Here is a 16,600-nt window from a genome sequence, read left to right as displayed (position 1 = left end):
CTTCTCCGTGAAACTGGGGATAATAACCTATATAGTGCCTATTTGGAGTTTAAAGGAGATAAATCAAAGAAAATACACAGTAACAGGACTTGGACACAGTAAGCATGCAATAAGAATTACTGCTATTAATAACGATAATTTTGTTATATATAATTATATATTTATGTGTAATATATATTATTCTATTATATAATATAGGGTATATTATATAACAATAGAGTATTATATTATTAACTCATTAATATTATATATATTATTATATAATACTCCATAGTTTTACTTAAGTTACTTGCAGGATTTTTCCTGTTATAAATAATGCTGTGATGAACATCTTTGTGTTTCAGGTAATGAAATTCTATGCTCCCAAGTTGGGGAGCAGATTTAGATGTCAAAGGTCAAACTCTGTGTGGCACATACCTGGCACCAAATCTTCTCTTATCCCCATTCCCTAACTTCCTTCCTTGCTGCCACTGTTTTGCCAAAACTCCATGTTTTTTCCCCGTTTGTCCTTTTCCATCTGCATCTCCTGCCGTCTATGGCGCTCACTCTCCTCTACCTTCCTGGCAATGCGTGCTACCCCCATTCCTTGCACCATCACGTTACCATTATGTAGATGGTATTATTTTGGTGGTGTTTCCCCTAAGAAAGCTCCCTGTTGCCTGGCACATTAAACTCAAACTTCTCTCCAAAATTCAGTTCCACTCATGAGTAATGCGGGACAGGCTGGCCTACAGGTCTCTTCCCACCAGGCCTGTGAGCTCAGAGGGCAAGCACTCAGTTGTACACGTCTTTGGGTCCCTTTAGAGTTTAGAACAGAGCTGGACACTTGGTAAAGGGTCAGTTAATAACCGAGGAACAGAACTGAAATGATGGTTCCTGCCCAGAGAAAGCTCTTCTCTGAATTCTGACCAATGTACTGCCCAGGAAAAATTCCTTAATGCCAAGGCCTGCCTGTGCCATTTTATCCACCAGGTTTCCAGAGTATCCCAAACCACAGGGTGAGTTGGGGGAAGGGAGTGCTAATGAAAACTAAACTCAAATTTTCCTAAGTACCAAATCTGGACCAAATTTAGAGGTCAGAGGTTAAAACTCGGGGGGCACTCTCTATCCTTTCTTTAGAAATAAACATTTAGAATGGGAGGTAACATTACTTTTGTTAGGCATATTTTTAAAGCATGATTCAGAAAATAATGAGAACTGTTTGCACTTACCAAGGATAGAAACTTGTGCAAATGTATTTTCGGTACACAGCAACGCCCGCGGAAGCAATTCCAATCATTAGGTCTAAATTGTGCAGATCCTGTAAAAACGAAGATCTCAGATCCACAGCGTGTTACAGTCATGCTTATGCCCTCTGGTGACTTTAAAGCACCCACGCTGTTATAAATAGTCATATGTATAGGCTCCAAACGGGAAAATGCTACTGAAAACAGGCAAAAAGCTGCACTTAACGGATACTTAAGATCGAAGTACTGAGTACCAAATTCTTCTAAAGTGAACACAGCCTGTCAAGCAACATGTGGGTGCCACTGGTCTAGAAAGTTACCAAATAAGCCCACTCATTCCACGGAATCATTTACATGAACACTCAAGCTTTAAATTTTCAACAATCAGCACTAAATCAGAAAGGCCTCACCCCTTTGCAAAGCTTTTTGCAAATCTCAATTTCCATTACTGTAAAGGCTTTAGCTATTTTGAAATGATGATGAAAATGTATACATGTAGAACTGCTGACTCTAAATCTACTTAAGAAATAAATGTTGGCTGGGTGAGGTGGCTCACGCCTATAATCCCAGCACTTTATGAGGCCGAGGGTGGATCCCTTGAGCCCAGGAGTTTGAGGCCGACCTGGGCAACATGGCGAAACTCTGTCTCTACAAAACAATACAAAAAATTAGGTGGGTGTGGTAGCATACGCCTGTAGTCCCAGCTACTCAGGAGGCTGAGGTGGGAAGACTGCTTAAGCCTGGGAAGTTGAGGCTGTTTGAGGCTGCAGTGAGCCGTGATTGTGCCACCATGCTCCAGCCTAGGCAGTAGAGGGAGACTCCATTAAAAAAAAAAAAAAAAAAAGTGTTGCTTCTAAATCCAGTGTATCCAACATTTATGCGTGCCTAAGTGCTGGGCATTGCTGTGGACAGTGAGGATACAGAAGACACAGCCGCTACAAGCTGTTTTAGATGTTTGAGAACAAGGTGAGTACAAATAAAATTTAGAAATAAAATAGTTCCTCCTCTTGAGTCATTTACCTTCTTGTTTTCCCAATCAGATACTTGGTTTTTGTGTGTTTGGTTTTTCTCTGAAAGACAGGGTCTTGCTTTGATGCCCAGGCTGGAGTGCAGTGGTGCACACATGGCTCACTGCAGCCTCAACCTCCTGGGCTCAAGTGATCCTCCAGCCTCAGTTCCCAAGTAGCTGGGACTACAGGCATGTGCCACTGCGCCCAGCTAATTTTTTATATTTTTGTAGAGATGGGGTCACACTATGTTGCCTAGGCTGGTCTTGAACTCCTGGGCTTAAGGGATCCTCCTGCCTCGGCCTCCCAAAGTGCTGGGATTAAAGGCGTGAGCCACTATGCTTGACCCAGATACTAGTAATTATAAAGAAGGGGCATGGTTTGAGTCAGTTACAACTGAATGTGAACCTTCAGTCTGGCACCTACTAGCTGTATAATGTTGGGCTCCTGAGACTCAATTTTTCTTCTTGTAAAATAAAGATGATAGAACCCACCTCGAAGCGTTTTTATCTGGCTGAAATGAGAGATGAAAACCTAGAAGGGGGCTTGGCATATGGAGCTTCTAGAAGAGAGTTTGGCACGTGGAAGACATAAGAAACGTCCATTCCCCTTTGCCGTGGGACAAACCCTTTGTGAACCACAATGTGAACATGGAGTTAGAGAAACTGGACAAACACAACAGTGCTGATATGGTGGAAAGTCCAGGCAGTATTCACTATCAGTACCCAACAGAAATCACATGCTTATAACAAAACCAAATTTGCTTGATGAAGGGTAGAATTGCATTTAAATATGATACTTGAGATCACAACAGAGGGAGTATGAAGCAGGTGTGACAGAGCAAATTAGCAAAGGAAATCAAAATTGAGTAAACAAGGAAACAAATGAATGGTTTGGGTGGGCCAAAGACCAGGTCTCAAATCTCCTAATCCTGTGGTCTTTCAGTATGCACCTCAACCCCTGCAGCATAGGCAGTTACTGTCCATTCAATTCCCAGGCCCAACCCCACATTTCCCATCTCCCCTTGCAGAGGGCAGAGCTCGGTGACTAGTTCTGGCCACTGTGCTCTGAGCAGGAGGAATGTATGTCTCTTTTGGGCTGAAGCATTTAAGAGCTGGTGTGTAACCCTGCAACTTCCTGTTCCCTTGTGACAAACATGGAGGTCACATGGAAAGATGGCCATGACATGGAAGCAGCCTCGACTGCTGAGTTATTGCGATGGATGGGGTGGAGGGCTGCCCTGGAAGACTCCTAGACTCAATGCAAGCTTTGAATTACTGAAAGATAAACCTTATGATATGAAGCTATGGAGATTTAGGAGTTTTTAGTTCACGTAGAACAGCCTAGTATGACCAACCCCCCTCTGATACCATAGGGGTCTTTGCCACGCAGATATCATCTGGCCTCACAGCCCTTGAGGGTCATTTCACTGACAGTTCTTGGGGTGGGACAGCACAGCTCAACTCAGGCAGATATAAAGTCCTACTTCACCGACAATTAAAGTTCTCTGAAACATTCTATCTAAGATAAAATATTATTTGCAAATGGAATAAAAATGAATGGTCAAGTCCCAAAGCTGATATTTTGTAAGATCTAACATCATTTTCCTTCCTTATTTCCTATATTACAACTTGCCTACCTCACAGGACTGTCAAGGGACCGAAGTGAAACAAAAATAAATGAAAGTGTTTCTATAAACTATGAAAATACATAGATTTAAAATCTGATCATTTACTCAATCTCTATGAGCCTCAGTTTTCTCATCTATAAAACGGGAATAACTAGAATGTCGATTTCACAAGGTTTCTATGATCCCAAGGTGAGACCTTACGGTCTCATATGAAAGCATCTGGATAAAGGCTAGTATATAGTAGGTGCTCAATTAACTTTTGCTTCCTTTTGGATATGATGTGGGCCAATCACAGGTAGAAAACGTATCCCACTGATCAAAGGTCAGATGCTAATTAGACAGTGAGGGGTCATGTGCTGAAGCTACAAGTTGTGTGCTGTGTGACCTCGGTTATGTCCCTGAGTATCAGTTTCTCCACCTGTAAAATGGGGTTAATGATAACATATGGAACTCATGGTATTACCGCAGGAAATAATCCACTGGTGCATAGAAATTGCTTGACAGATGACAGATGTTAGTAAATCCTACTAAAGTAGCCACAACTAATTTCAAATATTTATTGATTTTCACAATTATATCACCATAATCTTTTTTTAAAAAACTATCATATTTGAGTAACTATCTCCAATTTGAGCAACACTTGAGATTAAGTAGTAGAAATCTTGGCTCCTTAAACTGTCACCTGAAAAATGAATTTATACCTATTTTTTTGCCTTTTAAAACCATAATATAAAATGGTCTTACAAAAATTACTAGTTTCTAGTCCCCTAACCCCTCAAAAGGGAAAAGTCTTCAAGTACAAAAGCAAACATTAAAAAAAACCAACTGGACAAATGACCAACAAAAAATTCAGCATTACTTAATAAACCTTCCAAGTATCTTTTAAAAAGTCCTGTTATAATGAAAAAGAAATAGTTTCATCAAAGAAGTTTTCAAACTCTCAGAGATTAAAATAAAAACATAATGTTTGAGCCAAGACATAACAAGAATACATACCCTACCACTGTGCAGTTCTACTCCATAGAAGTCGAGTGTCCGCGCTATGTTGATATAGCAGGATTCTGCTTCTGATTGTTTTAGCCCACTACGGAAGAAAAGACAAAAAGCAGAGTTCATCCAATAAAGAGAGGGCATTAACTCCAATTTTAAAAAATCTAGAACATTTGATACCATTTCTGTAAGGTTATTAAATGCCTTATGTTATCAATCTTCAGCAATCTAATGCTAAATTCTTCTAAAGCAAGTTTTTCTTCTTATCCATTGAATGTGACTCCCTCTAACCTTCTTGTTTTTAAATTAAATAATACTTCCCCTTTAGTGGGCTCTCAATATTCAGACGGAGAAGACTGTTACCTTTCAGAATCCCTGCCCTAATTATTCCAAGTTGCTAATTAGTAGGGAATCTTTAGGTCTCTCTGCCTTTATCTCTTCTTTTCGCAGTGGCCTCAAACTTTCAAATGCCACTGGCCCTGTACTATTTTAGGAGATTGACTTCTGCCCTGGGAGTAATTCTGGGAGAGAGGTTTGGCAATGCCTTCTTAGAAAGGACGCTTGGTTGCCTGGCCTTTGTTTTTATGGCTTTCCCAAGAAGAGAGCAGCCCCTTGAGAGCTGGCCTTCTTGGTCAGGGTGGCCTTTATTTGACCTGGACTGCACAGCTGCCACTGTAGCTTTAAGTAAAACGAGGAAGGGGAAGAGCAGCCAGAATTGGGCATATGTGTTGGAGCTGAGGCTCGCAACAAATACGCAGGGGCAACTGCAGAAGACTCATGCTCCCCACTTGGACATAGGGCACTTTTCATGAACTGAACACAGGAGACTGGTCAGTACTGTACGTCCATCTGTCTGTCTGTTTAACAAGACCTGAAGGAACAGCTTGTTTTATTAAATGTGGTAAACTGCTAAGAGGTTTACCTTGGTACAGTCCATTGGTGGGGCAATCAGATTTCAAAATGGGCATTTCCTTCAGGAATTTACTGATTTCAATGACATCCTGAAAAGGACGCAGCAGCTATCACCCTTAACTTTTACTGGATTTTACACTTTACAGAAATGCTAGTTATGCCAAATATATCTGCCACCATACCAGCTCAAAGGTTCAAAAACCCCCGACATCTTGAAAGAGGATTCATGCACAAAAGAAAGAGGCTGCATCAAACACAAAGGGATATGATGTCTGAAAATACCCAACCCAAGTTCCCAAAGTAGGCCACCCCAGCCCCCCTCACCTGTGCTGCTCATGCAGAGATTCGACTTTTGTTAAAAAGTCCTCATTTTGATCGGGTATAAACTGACTATCGGAAAGATAGCCTGGATGATGTATGGAAGAATTATAGTCTCCAAAATGAGCTATCAAGACAGAAGAAGGGGAAAATCATAATTAGTTTTGCCTTTTTAATATGGTTTGCATTTATAAGCATCTACAGCATCATCAGAATAACATTAATTAGAAATACTCTTCTGGTAAGTTCTGCACCACATGAACTGAAGCTTCTCACTAGCTCCAGATTCCACACTTATCTGAGCCTTCACTATGGGCTAAGATACTATCACACATGATCCAATCAAATTCTCATTCTCCCCAAGGACACAGAGGGAGAAAATTAGGAGACGGTGTTTGAACCTAGGCCCTGTTCTAATCCCACACCTCTTCCATACACTGTGGTCAGCACAGCAGTTTGCACTCATGCCACTGGATAAAGAGAACCCACTGGGGGAAATGCCACAATCCATATGCCACACACGGTGCAGGCTTCCTCTGCTATACCCCAAGGTTACCATAACACTGGACCAATCTGCTCTAAAAATTGGGTGTAGGCAGAAGGGAGGCCATGCCAACCTGACCACTCTCCACATCCTGACCCATCCCCTGGGATTCAGGGAGGTGTGGAAGAAAGGGGACCAGGATGTGCTCAGAGGCCACAGGGACAAGAGGTGGGTGGGAGTGGGGCCGAATGGTCAGGGCTCAGGCAACAGCAAAGTTCCTAGGGAGAAAGACACATTCTAAGGGGAGTCAGAAGATATGAAGAGAGATTCTGGGGCTATCAGGGGAATCACATTAGGGACCTGCAGGTGCAGAGGGAAAAGGAAGGGTGACTTCCAGACTAGCCCCTGGGCCAAATGGTACTGCTCCCTTGAGACCCTTGACTGTTGTCTGCCAATGTGAATTGAATTGTTGATGCCTATGATGTGATGGGCATTCTTGAGAGTTGTGCAGTGCTCAACCTGTACAAGTGTCCATGGCTGCCTCAAGGACTCAAACCATTTGGGTGTCTGGACCATTGAGGAAACTGGGAAAAAGGATGGCACCAGGTGAAGAGCCAAGGACCAGGCTTATGGGACCTGAGGATATCCATTTCCCTTCTCCACAAGTTTTCCCATTTGTCTAAAAACAGAATTGAGAAGATAATCTCTACCTCTAATGGGGCAACTGATCTCGTATTCCGTTTTCTTGACAAACAAAACAAAAAAAAGCTTCTACTTCATCTTTAAAAAAAAAATTAGTCCTGATCTTTCCAAATATTTTAATGAATTTCTTCCTGTAGCTCGCTGCAATGCCAGGAGTCTCCTGAGGACTCTCAATTCAACACCAAAGATTTCCAAATCAAATAACTCCTTCTCTGTTACAAGGGCAGAGTATGGGAAAGATATGGTGATACTCTGTGGCCAATCTCAGAAGGGAAGTGGGTGAGACAGGTAGCTGCTTGGGTGAATTTCACCATAAAGTTGAAAGGGCAATGCAGCCGGGCATGGTAGCTCACGTCTGTAATCCCAGCACTTTGGGAGGCCAAGGCGGGTGGATCACTTGCGGTCAGAGGTTTGAGACCAGCCTAGCCAACATGGTGAAACCCCATCTCTAGTATAAATACAAAAATTAGCCAGGTATGATGGCGCATGCCTGTAATCCCAGCTACTTGGGAGGCTGAGGCATGAGAATCGCTTGAACCTGGAAGGCAGAGGTTGCAGTGAACTGAGACTGCGCCACTGTACTCCAGCCTGGGTGACACAGCCAGACTCTGTCTCAAAAAAGAAAAGAAAAAAAAAGGGCAGATGCAAAGGTTATGTTTCATTCAGCCTTGCTCACCTAACTGCCCTCACAACACAGGGCTGCTCTTTTGAGATCCACACCATAACGAAGGCATCTGTTTCCTTCCTACACTGTGCCTCAAGTGCTGGGAGTGGGTCAGACTCACCTTTAGGGCCCAGCACCAGGCATGACACACAGTAGGTGCTCAGAAATTTGGGTGCTCAGAACTGATCTGTACAGAGGCTGATGCAAATTTCAATTCTGGAAGGGGAAAAGGGCAGAGAGCCAAGTGACCATTGCATGCAGACTTGGTCAAGGTTAGACCAGAGGCTGTTAAGGCCAGCCAAATGTGGCCAAGTTGTGGAAAGAAATGTCAAGGCTATGTGGCTGGTGAGTTTGTGCAGGGTTAAGCGCACATGGTGCGTTCACAGGAAATCATTTAAATGCCCTGACACAGCATGCCCAATGAGGAAAGTGCTAGAAAGCATTAGAATCACTTCCTTCAAAGCTCTCATGTTAAGAGTGAAGAAATTGCGGTCTGGAAAGGAAAAGACACCTTTGGGACAGGGTCAAGATCAGAACCCAGGTGATCTGAACCCCAGTTAGTGCTCCTACCACCCCACCTGCCTGCCTGCCAGGCCTGTGAGCCGCTGCTGGCCATTTGATGGCAGCAATCATGTCCCCAAAGGCCAACCAAATGCTGTAAATGACTTTTCCTGATCCTCAAGGTGGAGTTCTGTGAACCTTTACTCTGTTGGTTTCATTAGCTCATGGAGATCCTCCTGGATCCCAATAAGGTTATCCATCATACCAGTTAACAGTCCCATCCCTGGTATCATTCTGCAAACATGAACAGCAAGGTTCTCTCTTTAGGCAAGTTGCTGACAAATGTTCTGAGCTTCGAACACAACCAGTGAGCCTCCCTGTGGGGTGGTTTTCCCTTTAAATCCCAAGCGGCCACTCTGTGCAAAGCTCTGTGCTAACCACTAGGGGGAAACAAAGTTAAACAGTGATAAACATTTGCAAAACACTGGGCGGTTTCACATCGATTTCAATGATGTCATCCCATTTGTTACTCATGATAACCCTGTGATATAGGCAATGCTTTTTATCCCCACTAAACACATAAGGAAACAGACCCAAAGGGGCCTGCCACTGTTGCTCAGCTGCTAATTTGGAGGCTAGACTCTGACCATAGTCCCTACTCTTACCTACTTACTATACTATATGCTCCAAACTCCTAAGTAATCCATTTTCCTATCTGGAGAAAGCAACACATGCAAAAGCTAATTATAGCAAACAAAAAAGGAAGTACTTATATGGGAAATACCTTGTCATTTTAAGTTCCATACTTTCTTCTGGTTGATAATATTTTATGTTTTGCAGAAAGAGAGGGTATATCCCAGGTTCCAAAGTACAGCATTTCAAGCTGCCCGGCAGTTGTACTTGGAAAGACTTTTACCTGCTATTCATTCAACTCCAACCTGATCTTAGAGGCAGCTCTCAGGGGTCATTCCTAGGACGTTTTCCCAGATGCTCTCCCCCCTCCCTAAGCAGGATGAAGTGCACCCCCAGTGGCCATCTCCACTGCTAGTATCATCCACATCTGCCTCCCTACAGGCTGTAGACTCCTTGGGGAGAGCAGTGTGTTTTATCCATCTGTGCACCCGGAGGCTGGTACAGACCTCTATGTGGCACAGGTGCAGGGAACATTCTGGAATAAACATATATTCCAAAAAATATACTTTATTCTTTGAGCCTCATAAAGCCTTGGCAGGCCATTAACAATTTTCCATCATTGTATATTTTTGGGTACTTTACCTGAAGATCACTTATTTTTTTTTTTTAAGAGATGGGGTTGCTCTGTTGCTCGGGCTGGTGTGCAGTGGCATGATCATGGCTAACTGCAGTCTCTAATTCCTGGGGTCAAGCAATCCTTCCACCTCAGCGTCTCGAGTAGCTGGGATTACAGGTGCAAACCACTGTGCCGGACTTTATTTTTTAATGCAATAAGAAAATGTGCTTTTGGTTAGCTGGTCACAGTGAGGACTTATATTAGATGCCCCTCTTGGAAGAATTTAGCAAAATATATCATAAAATGTAGGTGTACCTTTTGATCCAGTAATTTCATATACAATAATTAATTTTTTTTTTGAGAAAGAGTCTCACTCTGTTGCCCAGGCTGGAGTGCAGTGGTGCAATTATGGCTCACTGCAGCCTTGACCTCCAGGGCTCAAATAATCCTCTCACCTCAGCCTCCCCAGTAACTTGAACTACAGGGGTGTACCACCACACCTGGCTAATTTTTGTATATTTTGTAGAGACAGGGTTTCACCATGTTGCCCAGGCTGGTCTCAAACTCCTGGGCTCAAGCAATCCGCCTGCCTCAGCCTCCCAAAGCACTGAGCGTGAACCACCGTGCCTGGCACAAGTATTAATCTTAAAGAAATGTATGCTCTGCAATATATATATTTATTGAGGGTGGAGGGATAAAAGCTTATACTTAAAACTGCTTGCCTGATAAGCCATGATTCTATTAGCATGATAGTAATGTGACTATTTCTACTGAAGCCAGTTTGTACTTTTTAGGTGCCCACAACTTCTTTAGCCCCCATTCTATCAGTTCTTTGCAGAAGGGAACCTGATTACTGAAGCCTGGGATAGAATTCTTTATTTGCTTTTTAAATTTTACTCTAAATAGAATTTACTGTTTACAACAGGCAATTCCCTGACAGCTTTCTTCTGGGAAGACATGAAAATACAGTAAGAGCTAACACTTGACACGTGCCATGCACTATTCTAATAGTTTTACATACAGTCACTCATTTCATCTTCACTACAACCCTTGAAGGAGACACTTATTATCCTCATGGGTCAGGTAATGAAACTGAGGTCTGGAGAAGCTCAAAGTCGGGCAGGTACAAGTGGAAAAGGCAAGACCTAGGTATATGGCTCCAGTCCAGTTCTCAATGACTCAGCCAGGGATGGTCCAACAATAAAGAATTTTTAGTTACAGATCACCTTCACATTATTGCTTAATTTGAACCAAGTAGCCATATTGAGAGCTGTCTTAAATCACTCACCTCAATTTTACAGGTGAGAAAACCAAGATTCGGAGAGGCAATCCCACATAACTGGCCACCGGAGACATCAGATTTTTTTTTTTTTTGAGACAGGGTCTCACTCTGTCACAAAGGCTGGAGTGCAATGGCATGATTATGGCTCACTGCAGCCTCAACTTCTGGGGCTCAACAGATACTCCCCCCTCAGTCTCCCTAGTAGCTGGGACTACAGGCACCGCACCACCACACCCAGCTAATTTTTCTATTTTTTGTAGAGATGGGGCTTCACAGTGTTGCCCATGCTGGTCTCGACCTCCTGGGATCAAGTGATCCTCCTGCCTCAGCCTTAGAAAGTACTAGGACTACAGATGCACACCACCATGCCCAGCTAATTCTTCAGTTGTTGTAGAGACAGGGTCCTACTATAATACCCAGGCTGGTCTCAGACTCTGGGGTTCAAGGGATCCTCCCGTCTCAGCCTCCCAAAATACTGGGATTACATGCATGAGCCACCACACCTGGCCAGGGATGCCAGGATTTAATTGAATATGCCTATATTCTAGTTAGTGTTCCTGCCTCATAAACCTGAAGCTCAGGCTGTGAACACCAAACTTGCTCTGAGATATGCGGAGGCTCAGTCTCCTCAGCTGATTGGCCAGGGATGCCAGGATTTAAATTGAATATGCCTATATTCTAGTTAGTGTTCCTGCCTCATAAACCTGAAGCTCAGGCTGTGAACACCAAACTTGCTCTGAGATATGCGGAGGCTCAGTCTCCTCAGCTGATTGGCCTGGCAGAGACAGAGTTCACAAGGTCTACAGATCATAAGAATACAAACTGCTGACCATGCCACTTCCCATATGGATGTGAAATGGCCGGGCCTGTCCCAGGTATATTGTAGGGAGAAGGGAAGGTTCAAATCTACCCAGGCCCATTCGCCTGTTTTGAGTTTCCCACTAGGGGAGGAGGCGATGCAGGTATCGATGGAGAGACTAACTCTGGTACTCGTCTTACTTGTGAATAGGGTCATCTTTGATGTCCCCTGCCCTCCACCTCCTGGTTCCATGCAGGTGGGTGGGTAAGCTGCAGGCCCAGCCACCTTGCTCTTCACCTCCTTCATTTCTGTTCTTTCCTGGTAGGGAAATAGGCAGACCTAGGGCCACCTCAGGAGTCCCTGTCAGCCTTCTCTTGCTATTTTGCCTGTTCTGAGACCAGAGCAGGGTGTGTAGTTCAGCCAGTGCCTGCTCTCAGACCTGATCATCTTGCTGCCTTAACTATCTATCACACAGTAGGTCAACAGGGTAATAGGCCAAGATGGTTTGGGCTTATGGTAGAGGAGATTTCTTAGGTCTTGAGCTGCAAATGGCTCTATCTGAGTACTATGCTGATGAACTGTACTGCCACCACAAAGCTAGCTACTATAAAGTGACATTTTGCTCTCATCTGGCTATACGTTCTTTTCATTGTGCCTACCCGCAGGACTTGGAAGGGAATATACCCTTCCAAAGTTTTGCTGATTGAATGAGTGGATTCCTACTCCAGTTTAAACCAGCCTTCAAGAAAATTCTATCTGGACTTTCTATCCAATATGGTAGCCACTAGCCACGTGCGGTTAGTCCAAATTGAGATGTACCGTCAGTGTAAAATCCAGACTGATTTTCAAAGACTTAGTATAAAAAAAATGTAAAATATCTTGCTAATAACTTTGTACATTAAGTTAAAATGCTAATATTTTCAATATATTGCATTAAATAAAACATAAAAAACCTCCTGTTTCGTTTTACCTTTTTTAATGAGTGTACTAGAAAACTTAAGTTACATATATGATTCACATTATATTTCTATTGAATAGCACTGGTATAGATCAATATACAATCCATTAGCTATACTGCAACTCTAAAAAGAAATTCCTAAGATCCCAGTAGTGTTTTAGAGTAGCACCAAACAAGCAGCAGGGGTGACTCCTAGCAAATTTCTTAACCAAGCTGGGTCTAGGTTTCCATGTGTATAAGAGATGACTGATACAAATATTTGTCCCACTGGGATTTGTATGAAGATCAGATCAAATGCCTGAGCAAAGTTTCTGGAAAATGCAATGTGCAACAGCTGTCTGCTGTCTGATGGGCTCCCTTGGAGAAAATTTCACACCACAGTTCATTCACTCCTTTCCCCTTAACCACCTTTCTTAATCTAACATCCCCATGCTACAGGAGAGTGCCAGTCTGAGTAGAAGCACATATCTGGACAGCCAGAGATATGCTGCCCAGCAGGATTCCTGGGGAAGAGGGACTTGGTCAAGCAGGAGGAACCAGTGACTTTCTCCACACACTGATCAGAACAACCTGTCCATCCGTGAAATGCTCCCTTTGTGACTTACATTGTACGGCATAGGACGCTAGAACCACTGCTGAGTTAAGAGGGCAGGTTAACCTGTCAGGAGAAAAACATATTAGCAAAGTCACAAGAACCAACAACAGCCTGAAACATTCACAGATCATGCGTAGTAACACATGTCTTTCTTTGCTTTGATCAACCATTACAAAACAACATGAACTGCAACAAAAGCAACTTTATGATGCACATAAACAGTAAAGGCAAATGTAATACACTAAAATTTTTAAAAAATAAAACCTTTTCATATTTAAAATAATATCCATCACAAATACCATGAAACTAAAGGACTAATGATGGCCAGTGTTTTGGCTGGTCAAGAAGGGTCAGGCTCTTATCTCTAAGAGGGGAAAAAAAAGTAAAAAAATTGTACTCTGAGATCAATGGGCAGCCTTCAAATCTTTCTAGTAAAGACCTGAGACTCATCATAGGGCTCTCTAACTAAATTCCTGAGTTCTAATGACCCTTTGGTTCTTGATTACCCTTTTTCTAAAATAGTAACATCCTCTTAGGAGGGACAAGTAGAAAGGTATTTTCAATTTTAAAACCTGCAATTCCTTCATTAAATTAACTAATTACGATGACTTAGGATTCCTTTATCTATTTGCCCTCCTGAAGATCTACAGAGTTCAGTGATCTGTCTCTCAGTCTTCGTGCCATTCACTAGTAATCATGGACTTGGGTTGGCCTTGTTCTCCTTTCCTCTTAAACTCACTGCTTTCCCAGGTGCCCTGTTTCTGCCAATGACTCCACCTCTGTCTTAGGCACATTTTGAATCCTCTGATTGCTCCCTTTTCTTTTCTGCATTCAACTGCAGACTCCACGGCCTGCCCAGGAGCTCACCAGCAGACCTGGAGCAGGGGTCACTGCTGGGCAGAACAGGTTAGGGGAGGGCAGGAAGAAGGGCTTGAAGGGTGGGGAGGTCTCTGATAAACGGAGGAATCCTTAACAGCAACACTGGGAGCCACTGGGACTTTAAAAATTCTTCCCAGCAACCCAGTGGGAAGTGGGGAACACAGTTTCTATGGCAGCCCGTGAAGTACCCAAGATGTGAACCACTCCGCCTTTCTGACAATGCGGCCCTCCAGGGGTTCCGCTTCCTGTCCACTGCACTGTGTGCTGGTTCTGCAGCTGCATATGAGGTCGACTTTCCCTATCTGAGGGGCCCCCATTGTTCCTCAAGTGATGCTGTGTTCCTGCTGGGACTTGCAAATAATCTCCCCAAGGTTACAGATGAGGTCCAGGGATCTCACCTCTGTTTGTTCATCTGGAAATCTAGAGAGCTCGTGGGGAGGATAGGCAGAAACAGGATGAGTATCAGCTATTTGCTCTCCTAACAAGATGGGGTTTGATTAAATCTACACCAGTGTCCTTGCTGGAGAAAGAGGAGGTGAATGGGATTTGGGGAACAACTTAGAAAAGAGGCTGAGGAGGTTCCCTCTAGAGGGAAGAAGCAATCCTATGAAGAAACCAGAAAGAAAAACATTCCAAAAACTGTTCCAAATACACACTAGGGAACACCAGAAGCCTCTGTTCTGCTCTCAACTTGGCCGCATGTTCCTAAACACATCCCTTTCTTTCACCTTGGGCTTCAGGGTCTTCACCTGCTGAGTGAAGGGCTTGGATGAGATCAACCATCTTGGAAAGAAGGAGATGACACCTTGAGTGCCGGCTACCATGGACGGCTCAAACAAGTCGGGACAATTTGACACCTAGGAAAAGTGCTCCATATGTTCCACTGGGCCTGTCAAAAGACCCACAGTTACAAATACACAAATCCACATCTGAGAAGCGTTTGGTAGCAGAGACCCTCTCCTCAGAGAGGTGGTGAGGACTTGACAAGGGCCACAGATCTAAGCCAGGATGTGGCCTTAACAGATTTGCCCTGATTCACATGGAAATAACAAGGGGCATTTTGTTTGGAGAAGAAAAACTGAAGACAACCCATTATTTGGAGAATTAGACTAAAAGTTCCTGAGGAGGCAAGGCCCTGGCCTTATTTGACCAGCGTAGTTCGGTGCCTGTCTCATAAAAAGGTGACTGCAAACTATCTGTGGAAAAGACTAAGTGTGCAGAAGAGAAGGAAAGAATGGGTTTCTGCAGCTGCTAAGGACAGCCTGGACCCAGGAGAGGGGTCGGTAATTTCAACCTTGAGTTACCCTAAAATGTAAAAATGCTGCCTCATGAAAGGGTGAGCTCCCCCTCACTGGGGGTGATCAAGCAGAAGCCTGAAGACCTGTAGATTGTGCTGGGGAAGTGACTCATTCCTACCTTGAATGGCAGGATGAGCTAAGTGATGAGAATTCTATAATTCTATGAGTGCTCAACAGTCAATAGCTCTGGAAATCCTTTCCTCAAGGTGTCTCTTGCTTCTAACTATCCACCTCCTCTCTCCACAAACTTCACTGCCATGCCCCCAGGTCTCTGGCCTGGATGCTACAATAGCTTCCTTGAAGGCTGTCCATTCCCTTCCATCCAGACTGAACCGCCCCTGGCCTCTGCCAGTCTTCCCTTGTGCACAATGATACTATCTTTGTGGATATGGCTCTTGCCACATCCTTCCTGCTTAAAAACCTTCAACAGTTCTCTTCTGCCTGCTAGATGTAAGATGCCCGCCTACGTAGGACACGAACAACCCTCTCTATTCTCCTGTAAGCTCTCAGCATGTGGTTTCCAAGTGGGACTGTCGGGGGTGGGGTGTCTTCTCACTGCCCAGGGAAATCCACCTCCTCACTTCTCTACCCAACCCAATTCTGGCTCATCCTAGCAATCTATAAAGACTTTTCTAGCTCACACCAGCAGGAGCTCCTCAAGTCTTATGACAACTGTTGTCTCTACTGCCCATATTGGTTCTAATTGTTTCCTAATTGCTTCATGGGATACTGTCTCATTTCCCCAGTGAGACTCCAGCTCCCTCATGGTACAGCACGCTGGTAACCTCTGAAGACCCTCCTCTCCAGGGCTAAACTCACAGGGGTTGGGGGTATGGTGAAGAGACTGGGAATAAGCTGTGCTCTTCCCACCAGTTTACCTGCTGCAGTTTCTTCCCTAAGTCAAGAAAAGGAGGTAGCTCAGGGACCATTGGCTTGGAATTTCCTCTCCCTTCTAGCTACTGAGATGGTCTTGGTAACACAAGAAGCACTGAATCACAGGCAAATGAGCAAAAAGCCTCCCAGAGAGAAAATGAGTCATCCATGGGTACTAAGGGGCTCAAAAGTGGACCCAAATTAGGCCTGATCTGCCTTCCTGAATGAAGCCC

General features: G+C 43.8%; 1 protein-coding gene across 4 annotated transcripts in view; it reads right to left on the bottom strand.

Annotated features, from left to right (window-relative positions):
- Positions 1 to 16,600, bottom strand: part of PTPN3 (protein tyrosine phosphatase non-receptor type 3) — a 122,776-nt gene that overhangs the window by 56,376 nt on the left and 49,800 nt on the right. For all 4 annotated transcript variants that reach the window (XM_034967947.3, XM_034967948.3, XM_008963274.4 and 1 more), the window contains 4 exons: positions 13,328 to 13,380; positions 6,090 to 6,210; positions 4,860 to 4,947; positions 1,212 to 1,300 (listed from right to left, as the gene is read on the bottom strand). In XM_034967947.3, coding sequence (XP_034823838.2) covers positions 1,212 to 1,300; positions 4,860 to 4,947; positions 6,090 to 6,210; positions 13,328 to 13,380 — 351 coding nt within the window. The remainder of the gene's footprint in view (positions 1 to 1,211; positions 1,301 to 4,859; positions 4,948 to 6,089; positions 6,211 to 13,327; positions 13,381 to 16,600) is intronic.

Source organism: Pan paniscus, chromosome 11 (genome assembly GCF_029289425.2).
Source record: "Pan paniscus chromosome 11, NHGRI_mPanPan1-v2.0_pri, whole genome shotgun sequence".
In the NCBI taxonomy this organism is placed as follows: Eukaryota; Metazoa; Chordata; class Mammalia; order Primates; family Hominidae; genus Pan; species Pan paniscus.
The sequence above is the reverse complement of the archived record's forward strand: the minus strand, read 5'-3'. Positions and strand labels throughout refer to the sequence as shown.